This window comes from Bombus vancouverensis, chromosome 11 (genome assembly GCF_051014615.1).
Source record: "Bombus vancouverensis nearcticus chromosome 11, iyBomVanc1_principal, whole genome shotgun sequence".
Taxonomy (NCBI): Eukaryota; Metazoa; Arthropoda; class Insecta; order Hymenoptera; family Apidae; genus Bombus; species Bombus vancouverensis.
The window spans coordinates 6,315,539-6,336,384 of NC_134921.1; the positions used below are offsets into that span (position 1 = coordinate 6,315,539).

Here is a 20,846-nt window from a genome sequence, read left to right on the forward strand (position 1 = left end):
TCATCCTACATGTCGTAGATTGCAAGAAAAACGCAGAATATTCTGATGGCGGCTTAAAGTCGTTAATAATCCTGAAATAATGCTTGCTTTTCTTCGCTCAGAAGATTGTATGTACACGGAATTCTATCATGTTTAGCCGATAACGTTGTTGGTTTATGCACTGAATTGTCTTAAGATATATTTGCACGCTATTAGATTAGACTTTGCTGATATATAAATAGCAATATATCAGGCTTAATCGTGGCTCGCTTCGGTTACACAAACAGAAAGTTGTTCGTGTGCGGACTTGATGGTATTTTATAGCAAAGCGCAGTATTAACATACACGCGTAAATTTTACTGCTACATTTCCTGTTCTATTCGTTGGAATTAATTATGATAATAGATGCGCTTAAAAAATCAATACTCATACAATAAATTACGTTTAAATACAAATATACTTAACATATTGTGTAAATTACAAATTACAAAATAAAATTGTACATACAGAATAAAGTATGTTAATTTACACAATTCTCTAGTATCATAATTTCAAGGCTGCAAACATTTTATAATCTTATTTTATGAACGTAGCAAAATATGTTACAAGTTTTCAAATAAAATTCTACATTGTTTTAATAAGTATCAAAAAGAGATTATTGGCACGTAATTAAAACGACAATACAGCTCGTTCGATACCGAATGTTATGTTGCTTGTAGTAAAATGCAGTCGCAAACGGTTTCTATTAATTAACAAATCAAACGCTCAAAAACCGCGTCCTGTTGGGTCACACAGTATCGCTGTGCACATTGGGTAATGCGAATCGGAACAACAGAGTGCTGTGAATTCTCTTTGTACGAATTACGGAATAATTCCCATAGGTGCGCTTGGAACAAACCGCACACTTCTGTTCACAGTAATTAACAATCTCCTGTCCACTTTTTTTACGCGATAAGCCTGCCGTAATTAATTATTCCCTTTTTCTTGCTTCTCCATCGAACGCTATTTATACGAGCGACAATGAGTCGTTTAAACTGCGAGTTAGTTACGTAACGCGAGCTTTATAATTCAAGGCTGAAGGAATTAATCTTTGAATAAAGCTAATCAAGATATGGCATGTCTTGTTTCAATGAGAATCGTAACGTATATATTAATTTGAACTTTTGCCTCCCAAGCTTTTTCGTAACGTCTTCTAAAATAGCTGACGAGGTTAATATCTACTATAGAATGGTTGGCAGCGCGTTTGCTCTAGCATGCTCTTAATTAAAATGTTAATTTCAGTGACGAGGCAAAAGCATATTGTGATAGGGAAAAGAGGCGGCGGTAGACGAGGAGTGCAGGATAACCGGGATATATCGCGGAAATACTTTCGTGAATTCGTACGCGTTCCCGCGAGCAATGAAGTATCATAAATTCATGATCGGTTTACGGCGTACCCAATTCAAAACGTAGATTCCGCGACCTGCCGCGTTCCTGCAATCAGAATCGCTAATCAAAGAATCCTCGAGCGTTCGTGAAAGTACCGAGGGAAAGCTGTAACTCGCGTTAATATTTCTCCGTAAACAAAAAGGGAGGATGGTCGGCGGCTGGAGAAGCCAGAGCAGTGGGCAAATTCCATTTGTTCAGATTTATGAAGTTTCGCGCGCGCGTGTGGCTTTAATATCTATCCGCCGTGGAAAAAAATTTAATCAAGTCCACGGTCTAATCGAGCGCACGATCAAAAATTAATGCGTTAAAAACAGGATTAAATCTGGAGGAGCGTTAAGACTAAAAGAAAATTCATGAGGCTTTCTGTTTGGATTTTAGAGACGCGATGGGACTGGCGGGAAAAATGTTGCGAACAAAGCTCCGCTAAAAAAAAAAAAGAAAGAAACAGGAGTGGTAGGAGACCAAAAGAAATAAACGTAGTCATTTTAGATGGAGTTATCATCTCGTGCAAGCGGACGTTAATTAGCGAGACGAGACGAACACTGGCGATGATGATGCCAGGGGCGCTTTATTCCAGAACACATCCTTCCGGCAAGTTCTGTTTTATTAGCGAGAGGTCAGCTACCGAAAACACAGTGAAATCTTCTCTTGCCCCTTTGACAAGCTATAATGACCTGCAAACAAGTCTCCTTTCTTTTTTTCTCTCTTACTTCTGCTCTCCGCGAAGGAGCACCTTTCTACCTTTAGTTGTTTCTTCTCCCCATTTCGCACTCCTCCTCCACCTCCTCCCCCGCTTCTCGCTTTCTTGCCCGAGATCGTCCATTATGCCGGAGAATCAGAGATGGCACACCACTCCTTCGTCTCTTAAACAAACGAGCCCTACTGTATTTACCCGTTCCGTGTTTGCCAGATACTTCTTGTTTTCGCCAACTTTGCAATTAGGCGCGAGCGCGTTTGGGTTCGTTGGACGCGGTGAATATCGAATGATCAAACCCTTTGGTCGAAGGAATTCACACGGAAAGCTATGTCTGGCTTGCACGATCTTTCAATTCCAGATTGATTTTAAAGTTTCCGTTTGCACGATCCTTCGATGCGAACATCCTGCTCGCATGTGTTTACCCGTAAATTGAATTTAATCCCCGATGACTTCCGCTCTGGTGGTAGAGCCAGTGCCTATCCGTAAAATATTCACCCAACAACGTCCATTTCAAAGCAAAAAAGTTTGTTATTCTCGCAGTGACACGGATTGTAATTACACGTTATATAGTTAGACGGCGAAGAATGCCATTAACGTCCAGTATGAACATTTTCCAATATGTCTGTCTGTGCCCTGAAATGACATGCTATTGCTGAAGGGCAATAATCATTCGCTAATGTATAGTCGAATGAGAGGCGGATAACAATGATATCCCAGGTATTTTCCTCCCCATCTTTCTCTCGCATATATCGCGGTCCCTTCTCGGGTGTTATCAATACGTTCTCACCTACTATTTGCTAATATTTCTGCAGTATTTCCAACTACTGGACTGCTCTTATCCAGTCTCTGGGCTCGATATTCGAATCGATAACAACTACGAGGAAGCAGAAGGGGAGCAGATTGGTGATTATTTCGCGGACATTCTTTTGCGTTCTCTCTCCTCGATATATGCATGTGTATGTACATGGAAATAATCATTCGGTGTTACAGTATTGAACGACTCGCGAAGGGAATGCGCAAGATTTTCCTCGAGGATTTTAATTTGCCGCTCATGCACATTCATCATCACCATCCCCAGGCTTCGTATCATTATCACAAGCCTTCGTGTTCGAACTAACACCTCCTTTTCGTAGCTCGCAGCGTCGGGTGTTGAAAAAGTACCTAGCGATACTTGGGTCTCGTTATTTTCGAAGCTTTCCTCGCTGTCTTATTTCCTTCACAGAAAATGCATTATTTGTTATCTACCAGTTGTTTCGACGTTTGATTCCTTCTTTTTTTTCTTTTCGGAGATTCGTCTAGTCAGGCAAAAACTTTTTAATCTTCGTCATCGGACGGACTGGACGATGCGCCACCGTTTCGGCTGACACGACTTCGAAACGAATGAGGATTAACGGTATTGTGCTGTCAATCCGGCCGTCGCTTTCTAGTTTCCTCTTGTTTCCTCCCTTTTCATCGTACGGCTCTTTTCTTCGCGGAAGATTGCGGCGTTGGTGTCGAATCTCGCGCGTGAAATCAGCCGGAAGAACAATGGAAAGCGATTACGTCGACAGAAAGGGACTGAACGAGCGTTGGTGGATTAGGCACGAAGACGATTGCGGTTTTTGAGGTTGGATTCGGTGTTGCCCCGCACGATCCACATCACCGGCCGCGATTCATTCGTCCCTGGAATTCATTCATTCACGGAATCTACTTGCCAAAATCGATTATTGAAAACGGCTAAAATAAACGAATCGCTTTAACTAAAATTAAAATGGTATTTCGCTGCTGTCCAAATGTTAGGCAGAAAATATCGTAGTATTGAAATACATCCAGTTAAAAGCCGTATCTAAATTCCCAGCGAAAATTTATTGACATTACCGTAATAAAAATAGTGGAGTGTAGAAAAATTCAATCCAAGTAGCCAAGAGAGAGAATTCTCTTCAAAGTCTAAACGTTCCTAACTCCGACTTTACCCTTGTCGAACAAGGATTTATATTTCCAACAACGAGGCTGTCTTCTTACAACAGGCGAGGGGGGAACTCTGATGAACCTCGGGGATCGTGAACGGAAGGAATGCAACGGCGAAAGTTAGGGATGTCGCGGTGAAAGGATGGGGGACAATAAAACAGGCAGACAGACATGCGGACGGAACCGACAGATAGACAGGGGGCGAGAAAGACGGAATACCGTGGCTCCTGGTAATCGATTCCGGTGTGCTTCCAACTTGGAAGGAGAACAGGACGACGAACGGAAGGAAGACGAGGTGAACGAAAATCGGGCTAGGAAGAAGATCTGTTTAAGGCGCCATTTAATTTTCCTTCATGAATCATTTAGAGTATTCTTCTACCCTCTACTGTTCCTGCTACTGCCCGTTCTCTTTCGTTTGCTCCCGATTCGCCGGTGGCGGCTGGCTGAGCGGCAAGTTTTCCTCCCTCATTACACGGGTAATATATGTATATCCGTCTATCGTTTAAATATTCACGAGGGTTCCGGTGTCAGGAAGATTCGCAAGGCAGATACGGGAATCCTATGAACCTGCTGCCCCTTTCTGCCATTCTACGCCCTTTCGTCTCCGTCCTTTTTTACCCATCCTCCTCTCATCTTCGTGTCCGCTCTTGTATGTACAACGGCTTCCCCGCTTCCGTATCCGATGAGACTGACTTCAGATTCGAGGAACAGCTAAGGGGATGAAAGAGAAACGCGAGTGCCGTGCTCCCTTTTGTGGGTGCTCGTCTTTCCCCTCGTCTCTCGCATTTCGGGATCGCATCAAGTGTTACCTACCGGTTTCTTGCGAGACGTAGTAGCTGTATCGATGCTGGTTCATTCATAGTTCGCGAGATAAAAATATAGAAACCTTATTGAACTAGAGTTGAAGAATAGACTCGATCGAAACATCTTTTCTTTTTATGGATACCGAACAGCTATTTGAGGACGATACCTATAACGAACTGATAACTTCAAGCTTCCCAATAAAGTTCATAGAATTTGTAAATTGCGATAAAAATGAAAATGAAAAGTTTGGAATTTCAAAATTATTTCCAAGTTCGTATCTGTAGCCTGTATCTTGTTTAGTTGATTAAGCGAAAATGATGCTTTAAAACAGTGAGTATCATTTCCAAAGATTTGGAAAGATCTTCTTATCGAATTATTAATTTCGAAATTGCCCTATAACCGACCGACAATCTACTGGCAGCCTTTCAATTCCGGCCGTATAATAGAAACCACCACGAATGTTGACAGCGTGTAATATACTTTTCATGGACTTGTGCGGTTTAGATAATGGCCGTTGGACCATGTCCGTTATCGTGAAACGAATTATGAGCGGCCGGATAAGCATGACTTGGATCGTGACGACGCGTATCCCCCGATATAATGGCACTTTAGTTGCGTCAGACGTTCGTATTAAGTTTACGATTCGCCGTGCGTCAAATATGGATTTTGGTGCGTGCAAAACGTACGCATAATTCACCGAGCAATAAAATGTTACCGGTATACGCCGTTCCGAATATTAATTACGTGAATAGAACTACAATTACTCAGGTTGGCACTGCGGGACCACGGAGCACGTCGCGCTTCGTTATCAGTATCGATAATTTTAATGAGCGTGTAATTAACTAACGATACGCCCGTTCATAGGTCAGGAGGTTTTCGTATTAGACTTTCTCTGTTTAGAGACGAAATACGGTTAGTTTCGAATAAGCCAGAGAGTTAATAGAGTTTTACGCGTTTTTAAATGTTGATATTCACGTGTTTTTGAGGGAGTTTACCGCGAACAAATGGAAAATTAACGAACTGAAATGAACAAATGGAAAATCGAGAGTAGTTGGAATGATCCGGATTTTTGGACAGTCCACGTAGATCGCCCAGTTTACAAAAACTCTTCCAGACTAAACCATATTACTCGGTTCGATCGCACGGTTGGGTAATTATACCAAAACATCGTTCGCTATTTCGTTTCGGTGCACCATGCAAAAATACGTTACCGTTCTTTATTCCGTTTCGTGCTACTGGTATGCGCCGATTATTCCCTTCCCTTTCCATTCACGTTTTCACGCTCGCATGCAGCGTGTCTGGTGGATGGAAGATTGTTCCCGCGCCGACTTGTCTAACGTGGGAAACAACGATCGGCCACATTTTTTAATTAGCGGTCACAATAACGTCGAGCGCACAGTAACGCGATTTTTATACGCTTCCATTTACATGTTTCGTGACGTGAAAATAAGTAGGATTATATTTGTGATACAGTGAACTTTTAAATTATTACATTAAGTAGCGCAGTCATTTTTAGTACCGCATAAAATATTTCAGATTTGTCGATAAAAAGTGAAAACTAAAATATTCACTGCCACATAAGGTATTTTTCGATAATTTCGATATCGAAAGATACATCCATATAGCCCGCAATTTTTCAACAAGAAACTAAATCGGACACGAATGAATTTTAATGACATTATTCCGCGAACTTGAGTTATATACGGCGAGGGAGAGAACGATTGTTGTTACGTTTTCTCGTAAACGAGTCTACCAAGATTATTTTCACGAAAATTAAACCATGTTTTTGCGTTACAGCGAACGAGGGGTGTCTCTTGTTATCGAATGCCTACGGGCAAAAAGTTTGCCGCCTCGTTTTACGACATCAATAATCGAGGGGCTTATAACACGCGCCATCGACGAGTCGTGTTGAAAACTGCCGTGTCGCGAACTTTCTCACCATGGGAGCGACCGTTTTTTCGCATCTACAGGAAAGAAGTCCCCTCCCTTTTAGCAGTAAGAAACAGAGATGCCGGTCCAAAAGCAGTATGCCGAGTACCCGAAAACTTTGAAAAGTAGACGGTAACTTGTGCCTTCTTGTCAGGGGTCATTGGGTGGATCGTCCTCAGCCTCGCGGAAATACATTGTTTCTAACTGATATCACGACTCCGTGCTCCGAAACATTGCCCTTCCTCTCGTCAGTCGGCAGTGGAATTTTATAAAACAAAGATTTGCGATTATTTCAATTCTAAAGGAATTCTCCGAACAAAGAGATTCTTTCGAAACAGCGAGTTGCAAACTATTCTTCTCTAACGGATATGAGATGACTTCTTTCCAAGTTTATTAAAAGATATCTCGCGAAGATACGAGCAACCTTCATAAATATTAAACACGATCGTAATCACGCCGTGTTTACACTGAATTATTTCGTCAGAATGAAAAGACGTTGTAACAGTTGTTAGACCACTTAAGATCTCAACTCACGCGAACGCGTACAGGTCCCTGTGGTACACCTTAACCATATGCAAGTACTCGAAAGACCGTTTACGCTTTTATTGCTCTGGCCCTATTGTTCAGGGCAAGTTGGTCGCGACACTTTGAACACCCAGTACAGTAGCACTCATGCATATGGAAGTTCTCGGTGACACGTCTGCATCCTGCCATGCAGGCCGTGGCCAGTATCAGAAGTGTGAGATAGCTCTTCCTGTGCGGCTCTCCGGCCGACTCTGTTGGCTTTATCGCGGCTCTATTAATTACCACGATCTGCCATAAATTCAGAGTAATAGTTAGGATTTACTCGAGACAGCGGCCAGGTTAAACGATCACATTAAATGCACATAGTTGCTGGAAATAAGGGACTTCTGTCAGGTAATTACGAGGGACAAACGGCGCAGTATTTCAGGAAAGACTTCCTTTCGCTGTCTTTAATCTTTCGTGGCTTAATCGCGGTATTACGTTCACGGTGCAACTTCTACACCACTGTGCCACTTTTTCATTTTGTTTTATCCAGTATCGTATTGTTCCTTTGAGATTTGGTAGACTTAACGTCAAGGGGATTGAACTCTCCAATCGAGTTGCTCGTAGGATCTTCCCTTGTAAATACTTAAGACTCGTGGCTTCCTGCGATGGCGGCTTAGAAGCCGTTGTAGTTTCAACCTTAATCATGTCCTAATGTAAAAACCAGTTAGAACTTGGTAGACGGACAGTAAGAAGATCGAAGTTTAAATACTGAGCAGCAGTCTATTTTTTGATGGCAGAGAAAAATTCGCGAATGATTTCTATCTAAGGCATAGGTTAGAGTAGACTTGTGTATTCCACTTTTAACCAACGCCGTGAACTCTTCGTGCTTTGTTTCGTCTCCCTAAATTCTCACACTCAGGCAAGCACGTCTTATCCGGAGGAAGAACAAGTGTCTCCCTGAACGCTTTATGCTTCGAGACAAAACGCTTTTGAAAAGTTTACATGATGGTCCTTGTCAGCCCTTGTCGCGCTCGCAGTCACGAAGGGATGATATCAGTAGTCCGTGGAAGCCGATTACTCAGGTTCACCCTGTGTATTATCTGCGTGAGAGATACCTAAGGCGATGACGGGCTTTTGTATTTGCCACTCATCGCGATGTTGTATATGCCATTGAAATTCCATGAGATGGAGAACTGGTGTATTGTTAACATTGTCCACTTAATAGCCATAGAAGTTCCATGTCGTAGGTGAGAAGGAATCTCGAATGTGCCGAGCATTTATCCTATATTATACAGCGTAGATACGGTAGCGATATTCCTTCGAAGATGCAGAAATAGAACTGTCCTTAATACGCTTGTCTGACATGGCCTGTTCGTTTCTACCAGCGTTCGTTTCAGGTGGTATGGATCACGAATCGTATATATTTGCCGAGAGGGAAGGATGAAGGGAGAAAAAAAGGAAGATGGAGTAACCGAGTGGATAGGAAAGATAGAAGGAAATAGGAGAAGCTTGAGCAAATGTTTTCAATACGTTGCATAAATCGTGTACCTCTTCGTAAATTGAAATGGAAATGCATATAACTGTACGGGTATGGAAGCGGCTTTATTGTTCCATTCTTATTCTAGTGATGTATCTATGATGCCTCTCCTTCTTTATATCGCGGACCAGAGCAGTATGATATCGATTTGAAATGAGAATTTCTTTTAACTTGGACCGTTCTTTTTCCTTACAGATGTCATCGTCCCAGAGACAGTCTGTTCTCCTGGAGCTCGGGCTTCGGCAACTTCACGGGATTCGTCAACTGGGGCTTCCTGTTGTTGGGCATCGGCGGAATCCGATTGCTCCTCGAAAATTTCATAAAGTGAGTGTATACCGAGAATCTTGATAAAACCACTAGCTTATCAAATGTATCGTGGACGACACGTGATCGGATTCGTTGAGAATTTTAGACTTCATACTACAACGGACGCAGTACTGCCCTGTAATATCATAGAGACAGTAATTTATAGGATTTACGATGGATAAAAAGAGCAAGAAGAATGCGGAAGATTCTCGAAAATCTCGACGTTCAATTATTTGTAGCAATTTACGTGGCGCGTAGTCGCGAGCGTAATTTATCAAAGAAACCAGTGTCATTTCGTGACACTGATGTCTTTATCCGCTGCAAAGATACCTGAAGCTTGAGCGTTCGATATGTCCCCGGGGTATTTTTTCGAATGTACGTGCGAAATGGATTATCGAAGCGTAGACCTCTCGATCACGCCACTGGTCAAGGGATGGGGCGTGAAAAACACGAAGGAAAGCCCCTAAATGCGAAAGGTTTCGCTCGAGCCTCGAATAATACCATAAAGGGGGAAATATCCCTGGGAACGACAACTTCATCAAGCTGTCACGGAGACCAGGGAAAGAGACAAGGACGAAAAATAAATTACGAAAGAAAAAATATCAAATTAAATTTTAATTAAACAGCATGGCAGCTTTGAACGACGGATAAATTTTAGTTAATCAGCGAACTGACGAAGTAAAGCTTGAGATACGTTGGGAGGATTTTCCCAAGCTTTTTTTTCACCTGAAATTCGTCCGGTATGGTAGAAACAAAAAAGGGATCAATCAAGTCAATAGTGAAAAATGAGATTTCCCTTGTCATTCGGACACAATGTAGAATTTCTGGCTGGATCTATTGATGTCATTCTTGTCGAAAATCAAAGTCTTCGTGGCAGTCTAACCTATTTCGATAACTACATCATTATCGATGGTCCCGATAAAATCTTTGCACCGCTATAAAGATTATTACCAGAGATACACGTATGGGCGCATTAATTAACACGTGAAAAGGCGAATATAATTTAGCCACGCTAATATGTCAATAACATTGCCAATAAATGCATTTCTATATTTCACAGAATCTATGTATTTACGAGCTGGTTGAATCTCGATTGAATTATCGGATCGATTTTCGCTAAACTCGCTATATCTGAATGTATCTTGCGAAATGTAGATATTTGCCGCAAGGACAGATCTGTCTAAAATTTAATTAATTTATGAACGGCGTAAATGAGATTCTTTCGTTGCCGGGTTGATTAAAATTAACAGCGTGTCGCGAGTCTGATCTCGAACGAAAGATTTCGCCGCGCGAGAGACACAACCTACCTCCCCCTGCTCCTCCTTTACCAATTTTCTGGCCGTTGAATGGAGAAGGGCGAAGTACAAGCTCGGCCCATGAATAATTTCAACGAGATTTTTATCGCCGTTGTAAACTCTCGGCCTCGGGTCCGCTAGCTCCTGGGAGCGCGTAACAGAAATTTATCACGCTCGTTAAGCGTAGAAAAACTTTCGAAAGAAACTTTCGCGACGTAATTGCTCGGGCTATTCTCGAAGCGTTTTCTAAAACAAACGCTGCTGCAGGTCACTTGAAGACTTTCCGAACAAACACAGGAAATGATTCCACGCGTGACTAGCAGCGACAATTGTTCTCGAGACAGTCAACACGATTTAGCAAATTATTCTCCGATCGTAGAATTTCTAGGAAGTTTTGATCTGCTTTGATACTGTCGCCTTATTTCTTGAATCATCAACAGCGTCTTTCTAGACACTTTCGATGTCTTCTTAAAGGCAGGTTTCGATTACAAAGGGTGTGGGTGCGAAGATCCTTATAACGGACACATTTAACATTGCGTTTGAACATGTAGCAACGTAAAAAGAGGGTGTAATTGAGCTAGAAAGTCGTTGCGTGATTCTCTTTCACGAATTACCATCTATCTAGACGTCTGAGCAAGTTTCTCGAAGAAGAGTGACTTGCCTAAGAAGTGTTGAAATAGTTTGAAGTAGTTTATTCGACTCAAAATATGCTAGCCTTCTGGCTAGCCTTCTATATCGTGATAGGCTCAAGATAAGATATTTTTCTTATTTACTTCCACGAAAAAAAAAGAAAAAATTAAAGAATATCAAGTAATAGTTGTTATCGTTAGTACGAACTTGTGTCATATACTATTTCAAATACATTTCAGCCGATAGATACATTCGCCTATATTCGATGAATTTTTCGTGCCTCCTTAAATTCCACTTGTTCCATGATAATTGAATTCGTAAGAAATCTGTTGAAGCCTGGAACGGATACAAGAAAAAGCGTTCGTTTGTCGAGTCACTAGAATAGGGCGAAGCAAGCAACGCGATTTCACGGCGATCGAGATTAATCGACGCGGAGAAACGTGGGTGGAGGTGGATGGAGCTTGAAAGAGACACGACAGTAAGAAAGTGGGAGGACGTTTCTCTGCGAAGTGAAAAAAGTAGGAAGAAAACTCAATTAATCGAGACTCTCGGCGAAGGACTCCGGTTCTATCGATAAAAGTCCGTGGAAAGGCATGGAGATAGAAAGACAGAGGTATCGAAGTTTCTATCCCTCCCCTTGTCTTTTCTCGTAGCGGCGTCCGAGAAACTTTTTGAAAGGTCCACGATCTGCTCATAATTTATGCACTTAAACTAGAACTGTACGAAGCTTCGTGCAATTCTTAATGGGTCGAGTTTACGAGGACGCGATTCGTGAAACCGTGAAGATGGAATCAAACGGTGAAATAAGACGAACGTCCTTCTATGTTTAACATTCCTCGCGGAAATTCATGAATTCACGAAAGATCAAAGCAAGTATGGAATAAAAACCGCGGAACTTGTTATAAAATTATCCGAAGGGAAGAATAAACGAGCGAATGCTCTTCTTCTCCGTCTGTCGAATAACGAACTCGCGCTATTTCCCTGCGATTTTTTAAATCTCCGTCGTATCGGTTAAAAGTACTGCGTGAAATCGAGAAAGAGCGAACGCAAAGAGCAAAAATACATTGATGTGTCGGGCGATAACAAATACCCTTGAACAACAACCGTGAAAGCGTATAGAGTCGCGATAAAGTTTCAGCCATTATTTTTTGAAGCTTCGTTGGCGAGTTTCATATTCGTAGGAACGATTACAATGTCCGGCTTTGGAAATTTTCGACGATTCGATATCGGGTTCGTCGTGGAGAGACAGTCGGATTCATCGTGTCACGCTCACATCTCCGTCGTTCTATTTTGCCCGCGATTTTCGCAAGGATTCACGTCATACCGAGAAATAAAACTCGTCCACCGTTCATCCGGATTACTCGAGCTATAGTCGGAGAATCCTCGGAACTGTACCGTTGCCCGGTATTACCGAGCGCGAAAAAATGGCATTAGTCGTTTCCGGCATCGCGATAGCTTCCGTTTCGCACTGTTTCCGTACCGTTCGGCTATCTTCGTTCTCAATTTCTGTATATCGATATTCCCGCGCCATAAATCAATCATCGGAGCCTAGAGATTCCACAACTGTATCCTTTGGGAACGGAGGTCGCGGCGCTGCCGTCATGAGATTTATTTCCAAGTAGCTTAGAACGACATTCTCACTAGGAAGGCTCAAAGTGCGTTATCCTGCAGAAATAAGTTTACTTTAGAGTTTGGCCTAAAGTGTCCGTAGCTTTAGGTCTGTTTTAAGAGGATTTATTCAGGTTTATGGACACGCTTATGTGTTGACGTGTGTCCGTGTGAATGTGTATGCACGAATAAGCACGCGTTTAAGTGAAAGTTGAGTACGCGTTGTATGACGGAGAGTTCCTGCAAACTAACTTGAAAAATGAACACTTACGCGCTGTAAAGATTACGGTTCTACATCCTCGTGCTTATCCCTGTGTTTCGTGTCGAATTTAATTACAATAGGACCGTCGTTTTATTTAATTATATCAATTTCCATGCGCGTTTCAAATAATTGTGAACGCAATTTCGTTGACAAGTCGATCGCTAGTCGTCGGCGTGCTTTTGAGTCTAATTGAGGATACTACTGTTGGATGTTTACGCCGAGTTGCATGCACATTTCGCCAGCACTTTAATCCGATTAACGACCCACGGAAAGTGATTTAATCTGACAGATTGCACGGTAAACCTTTGTACTCGTAATCGGATCGCGCCAATTACACTATGAACTTGAAATTCCATTAGATGATCATGCGCTGCCGGACAAAATCCAGGTCACCGGATTACACCCCTAAACGAGGTTTTAAATCGTATCAATGATGGCACGGCCGACCATACAGGTCACTGATCTTTCTAGCTAGTGGCCTCTCTAGAGAGACAGCCAAGGCTTTTTTTACATGTCGTTCCATTACACCGGAACGCACACCGGAGTCTCGACTGTTTCGATAGGAGAGAAAAATATTGCTTGCCCCGGTTTATATAGGGACGCGAACGTGTTGGTTAATGTGTGTCAATGCGCCTCTGCTCATTTATAGCTCGATCGCGTAAACTATCAAATCACCGAGCCGTGTCGTGGCAGGCGGCCACTCTCTTTAGACCAACGATAAAAGGTAACAACGTAAACGTGCTCACCGGCTGCCGGTGTAAGATAAACCACATCCTCATCCCTGACCTCATTTATTAATATTTAACGCGAACCATTCGCGGTCGCGTTTTTACACCAAAACGTTTCATATTGACGTCGTAACTCTTTCAATCTAAACTTCTCCAGCCATCATCCTCTTTCTCTTCTACCTTTCCTCCTACCTACCTCTGTCTAGCTCGACACGAGTGTACGACTCTTTTCTCGATCACCTTCTTTATCCATCTCCGTTCTTCTTCTGGATCGACGTGGAATTGGGGATTTTATCGTGACGCTGTATTAACGAACTTCGACGAGCAAAGAACGGGCGCGGATTTAACGGGTTCGCCCAGATCAGAACGGCTATTCTCGTTCGGCAAAAGAAATTTAATATCGTTCCTACTCACGCCTTAGATCGATGAATTTCGATGGTTCGGATATCTCCTCGAGTTCATGTTGTTTCGGTTACTTTATCAGGCTTATCTGGAGTAAACAACCACCGATCATCGTATTTTTGATAAATCCAATAAACTTTTAAGCCGGAAACGTACACTTCCACGCCTCTAAAGCCGAGACAGTCGATTGCAATTTTTGTACGTACTGTCAGTTTTACGTTTGTGTTGTAACGACGAGGGATGAACGCGAGCGGAGATGGCTAGCCTTTATCAGATAGGAGATAGAGCTATCGTTCAACGATTTTCTCATAAATTTGTATTAGTTTTGATTGCCAGAGTTATCGATTGTTTTTTATCGAGCATGACTTGCCCAATAAAAATGGCATATTTATATATAGAGTGAGCTTATTTTTGTCTGACTACGTTTCTTTTCAGTGTCTATTGCGTATATTGATGATATTGATATGATAAATAATTGAGGCGCAACGCAACGCAAATTACATTTTCCTGTAACAACAAACACTCGTATTAGAAGCTAGTCCCACTCCCCAAGTAAAGAATGTGCTTGAAGAAATTGATAGGTAATTTAGAAACCGTGGTGAATGAAGACTGATGAAAATGAGAGTTATCGTAACGCTCTTTTAACCGTGCCCTTTTCCTAGCACGTGAATGTATCCCTAATGACAACCTTCGTGTTTTGTCGTAACTATCTTCCATAGCATGAAAGCGGATATTTTTGTTATAACTTGCGGCAAGTTTATTTTACAATTTCCGCAAACCAGCCTCCAATAAAGCATCGGAGATTAACGTTTGAATAATTCATACAATTTTCATACGACTCCATATCGTGTCAAAAAAGCGGCGGGGAAATATTACGATTGAAATCAAGATATTTATATTACATGTTGTCCATTGGTTTCGAAAAACAAAATACCTCGTTTCCATGTCGCGTCATTCTTTCTCTCGCAGCATCGGTAAAGCGCTTTTCGATGTCTCGTTGCCTTCACGGCTTTGTATGTTTCATTCACATCGCCGATAGGAATTAACTCGTATTACCACGGTCAATCCTAGATAGACGGTGACGTGTATCGATTTTTTTTCGCGGTCCAGCAAAGTGTTTAACAATTCAATCGGTGAAACTGCACAAAGATACACGCGGCATTCTATCCGACCAGTGATTTACCGGATGGTAATATAAGAGGATTGATGTTCCCTTTCGAATCACTTTCGGCTCGCCACCGTACATGGAGTACGCACAGTAGCTATCAATTATAAACGTTTGATTTTTCCAGCTCGCTCTTCAATTATAGTTGCCTGCGTCAACGTGACTGATTGCGTTTGTGCTGACAAAAAGCGGCATGACGGAGGGGTGTGGAAAAGGAGTGGTTGTGGACGTACATGGAGAAAAAAAGAACGAAATAGGCCAGCGATCGCGTCCCAATAAATATCGTGGCCCCATGTCGAACCGCGCCCACTTCAAATACTTTAATTACTTCACCTATAAGCCTCGTTCATCATCGTTAGCCGACGCGTTCGACCTGAAGCCATTAGTGTCGGTTAACCTTTCGGCTCAATTTTTTTTTTCTCCTTCGCTAGCCGACCACGAATGTAGTTCGTTTGTCTTCCATGATCGCCGGCGGTCGTGTGCAACAAACGTTTCTGATGGCTCGGATTGATACGATGGCGCACGATAAATCTCGTCGATATAGAGCTATAAAAATTGGTCACGGGGCGGAGCTCGATGTACTGTGAACTGGCGAGTCGTTTTTCTTTCGGATGAAAGTATGTTTAATAGACAGTGGAACGACGATTTACAGGATTTACACGGATCGAAAGAGGAATCAGCTAGTTTTTCCATAATCGAATCTCGCTGACGTCGATTTATTTATCCGCGAGATTGCTACACGACAAGGGATGGGGTAGGGCTGGAATAGAGAGGAAGAGGATCGTTTTCCATTTCTGCTCCCTCCGTGTCCATCGCCCTCTTTTAAATTTTAGAAGCGAGCGCAGGGCGTCGTTTATTATTTGCCCGAAGAACAAAGGGATCAAGGGGCCTGTGACTTTTTATTTCGCTTACTCCTCGCTCTTCCCTTTTTCGTGTCTCGAATCTTCTTTCTTCAAGGACCCGTGAGAAGCATCGCACCGAAAACGGACGTTAATAACGACGCCTTTGCCCCTCGACCCGTATCGCGATGTAGACACTCGCGTCACGTGACTTCGTAGATAAAACTACAAGGGTGACAGGGGAATGATAATAACGAACAGTGCGTTCCTTCATTTTTCTTCTTCCCGAAGTGTTTACATACTGTTTTCTTTTGTCCTACCGTAGGTATGGGCTCAGAGTGGATCCGTGGGAATGGTTCCTGTTCTTCAGCGGCAAATACGAAGGTGGCGAAGAGCATCCGTCGATTCTACTCATCATTTGTAAGTCGATCGATGATCTCTAACGGTGAAATTCTTGAAACAGAAAATTACGAAGCACGCGAGATGCTTGTACCTTTATAGATAAAGATCAAACAGGAAATATTAGACTACACATTATATACAATTATCAGACACGCAAAAATTGCAATGTACGCGCTCAGGGAAATTCCTCGTATTTCTGCCGTCATATTTTACTCGACTTTTCTCGAAAGCGCGAAAATAGAAACGTACTACGTAAAAGTGAGGCGGTGTAAAAAGATAATATGTGTCGGGAACGCGAGCAAAAACTGCTAATTTAAATGTAAAAGTAATTAGCGTGTGACTCGTCCGTGCGGATCTACGTTGGACATGCGGGTTGAGAAGATAACAAAAATAACTGTTGTATAAGAATTTTGACCGAAACGTTTACAGAGAATTGAAACGATACCATATTTATTGTAAGTAAAAAGGATTCTGGACAATTTCAACTGAGATTACGGTTCTATATTCTGTTGTTCCAAAATCAAACTCGTACCAAGACCAAACTTAAACTAGAATCAAAAGTTCAAACTAAACTTCAAACAAAGTTCAAACCAAACTGAATCGATGTAACAACTGGTAAACAATTGGTTTCGTACGATAGTATGTCTGCTATGAACTCGTACAATTGCCTAGCAAATTTCAAAGATCTGCTTGACTATAATTTTCAAAAGCATGTTTCAACGCGTCCCGCGTTTATCGTAACGCGTCAGTCGAAAGCCAAGGTGGCCACAAGGGTCTGGTTCGTAGACAAACTGGCCATCCGAGGCAGTGATCCTGGCTGAATTCAAATTTATCACTGAAAGGACGACCCTTTATGTCGTCGTTTAAAGCTTGACTTAAAAGGCACGAAATTTAGCGCGGCAAAGTGGCGGTACGCGTAAATTTCGATGCTCTACCAAGCCCGCTTTTGGAATTGCCAACCGCTGCCTGCGCATTGTCCTTTTACTACCGTGCGATGCAGTCGGTTATCCACGTTTTCAACTGGAACCACGACATTCGCTCCCAGTGCGAGTACATGGAGTCGTGAATGTTTGGTTTCTACCTTTGGTTGAGCTGTGGAGAGTCCGGCTAACCCGACTGAATTTACGCGCGAAGAGGCGAATTTTCACGACGTACGCCGTTAAGAATACGCGACGAACATTTTTTGTAAGATACCGACAAATTTCTCTTCTGACGTAGCGTTCGAAAGTAATTGTTTCAAATGACGATCTGATATTTACAAAATGTTCCGAGTGATTTGTTCTTAAACATTTTCACCCCTGTCGGATGTTGCCCGTGGGTTCAGCTTGGTAATTTATTAACAACCTGTACGTTGTCATTAATTCTCGCGTTGCACAACAGTCGGTCACGTGGAATGTGCACGGCGTGTCGACTCACTCGATTAACGGGTACAATGTTTCAAATATTCGACCAGTTACAGAGTTAGCTACGCCTAGAATATCAGGACTAACACAACAAGTAGCCAACGCAACGAAATGACCTACTAAAACCGGCCTCTTGAGCCTCTTGATCAATTTGTCGATACTCCGCAACTCTCAAGGCTAATTATCCTCGCGATTAGATAGCGAAATTAATTTCTCCCTGGGAAACTTTCTCTCTGTGTAACGCTTTTACAAAGAACCTCCGGCGTCTGATTTTGGAGAAGGGGGCCTGGATGCTTCGGAAACACCTCGTGAATATGCGTTTAAACTCTCGTTCCGCAGCTGCGCCGGCGGGTTGTACGGCCGCGTGCAAGCCTGCAGATTACACGTACAGGGTCACAGGTACGGGGTTAGAGAGGCTGCAAGGTAACAACGGGGGAAGAGGAAGGGGAAGAGGGAAGAAGCGGAGATCCGGGGGAGGTAGCTTGCATTATTTACACATGAGGGAAGGTAATGCTCATAGGGAACTACGGTTAATAGCTCTCATATTTTAGAATTTTCGTCGTGGCAGCCCTTCTTTCCTTACTGCAGAGCCTTAACATCCTTTCCCTTCTTTTTCCTTCTTCCTCTTTTTATAGTCTAGCTCGTTCGTTGAAGCGAATACAGCCCTCCGGCGTGTTGCCTCCTCTATCCGGTGGCCGTGGGTCTCGCATAATAATTTTCACGGCTCCTGTACGGCCTGGCTGCCGAGATTGCTTTTTAAACGGCGCCCTGGCAGGACCTCCCTGAGTTCGCGGCTCGCTCTTTCGCGATTAGGGGATTAATTATTCCATGGACGTCATGAAGCGCGAATTATACCGTTTAAACGGCTGACCTCCGTGATTTATTCTCGGTTTCTACGTTGATTAGCCGTCCGACACACTTCTCCCGTCAGGTTGCTAGCTGTTTTTTCGCCAGTTTTAATTAATCTTTTCGAAGTTTGAATAATAGAGGACCAAAGAGGTTGACAGCTTTACGAGACCCGGTGAATTTTCATTGCTTAACGTGCCGTTGGCGCTTGGTCGCCACTCGCATTCTGATATCATTTTCAACGGAATTGTTTCGTTGATCCGACAGAATGACTGCCATCTGATAGGCCACGGGGAAATGTATTTTTCATACGCGCACGCCAAGCGTTAATTGCATACTTTACAGGGGCGCGCGCCCGCGGTGGCGACGGCGCGATGCAATTTCGCCACAGCACTCGGCCACGGGAATTGATGTCGAGAGGGTCATCGGGTTAAGGGATGCGTTATGACATTATTGTTCAAGTTTCACCGGTAATACTCGAAATCTGCTTTTCTTCGCGCCGGAGAATCCGGTCGTCAAACAATCGTACATTGTACAACACGCCCGCGTTGTATTTCTTTTTCGGAAATTCGAAAGCATCCTGGCGTCGACAGAGAAACGAAACACAGACCTTGCATTAAGAGTATAATTGAATTGCGCGAAAAAAACTCGTACGCGATAAAAACGTCCGCATTTGTACGTTCCTTTCTCTCGAATCCACATATTCCGGTTGAAGAAACTGCACAACTTCGACTCACCGGAATTGGAGGTGGAAGAAAAAGTGGACCAGAGGGGAAGAGAATAGACGCACTTTCAGCCCTTGCGTTTCTTTCGAGGGAAATGCTCCTCCTGGACCACCTATAGCAAGCGTCCGTTTGATGGTTTCGCAGAAGTTTTGGGACGCCAAGTTTCGAGAAACTTAAAGTTAACTGTAACTCAATGCGCACGGTTCTCAAGTGACATAACGAGTGAAGAGCAAATGCGAAAGGGTGCAACAAACAGATGGCGTTAGACTTGCTGTGATCTCGCTTTGCAGTCTTTGTAACGTCGCGCAGGACGTAACTAAATCCCCTTAACTTTGCTAGAAAAATATCCTTAAAAAATAGTCAAGAGTAAACTGCTTGAAATCAAAGTAACCGTTGCCCGTGGAAATATTAAATCTTACAAACCTCTACCTTTTCCTTCTTATTTAAAAAAACCCGATCTTTCGAAGTAAGATTTCAGATTCGACTTGGCGAAAGGAAACTCGTACTTCTTTTACCGACAGCCTTAAATCAATCTGTCTTGAGTAAACTCCAATCAATTCCTTAAACGTTTCAAGATTCTTGCATACATTCGATCGTTCCGCCGTCCACGCTAATGGATGAAACATTATGAAGGAATGGAAGAACAGAAATCAGGGAAACTCGGAAGACCGAGCGCGATTTAAATTAAGCTGCAAGTGACGGTAACCGGAACAAGGACAAATTGATATATGAAATCAATAATTCTTCCAGTATTTGGATCCATTGGTGCATAGCTCGCCTGTATAGGAGCGACACAAATCGAGTGGCGTTATCGTGAGCAACTCGTGCGCGAAAAATCCAAGTAATTATCACCGATATCAGCCACTTGAAGCAGATTTCTGCTGCAACAGAGAGGAATTAATAGCATCGATGCACTCGCATTCTGGAATACCAGTCATTGAAATTTATTTTCGGCAGAGGATAGAGGAACAGCGATGGAAAAAATATCCCGAAGTTGAAAACCGCGAGAACGTTATTAGCCGGTGGAAAGTGGTAGCTGCAAAGCGGCCATTGAAAGAAATAATTCGGCGCTTTTTTCCATGGCCTCGTTAACGGTCATAACGTTTCAAACGTCGTTTCAACGATGGCCGGCCTATGAAACAATCGACGGTCCGGTAAAGTTCGGCTCCATTTTGCGCGATGTACCGATTCGGTTGGAGGAATCGCTTTCAAATCGAATTACGGCTCCGGTAACTTTTCCCATTGATGTAGTTGCGCAGAAGGAACGAGGATGGAGAAGAGAGAAGAAAAGAAATAAAGGAGAGAAACAGCTGGCAGGTATCACTAGCTATTCTTGGGCTACGAGGAATGTTAAACTTTCTCCAACACTGGTAATTGACGTGGATATGAAAAATTTCTCGACTT

The 20,846-nt window shown here is 42.8% G+C and overlaps 1 protein-coding gene across 1 annotated transcript in view; it reads left to right on the forward strand.

Moving 5' to 3' along the window:
• mdy (diacylglycerol O-acyltransferase) overlaps window positions 1-20,846 on the forward strand; it is an 87,767-nt gene that overhangs the window by 2,410 nt on the left and 64,511 nt on the right. The window contains exons 2-3 of the mRNA XM_033350189.2: window positions 9,027-9,155; window positions 16,392-16,486. Coding sequence (XP_033206080.1) covers window positions 9,027-9,155; window positions 16,392-16,486 — 224 coding nt within the window. The remainder of the gene's footprint in view (window positions 1-9,026; window positions 9,156-16,391; window positions 16,487-20,846) is intronic.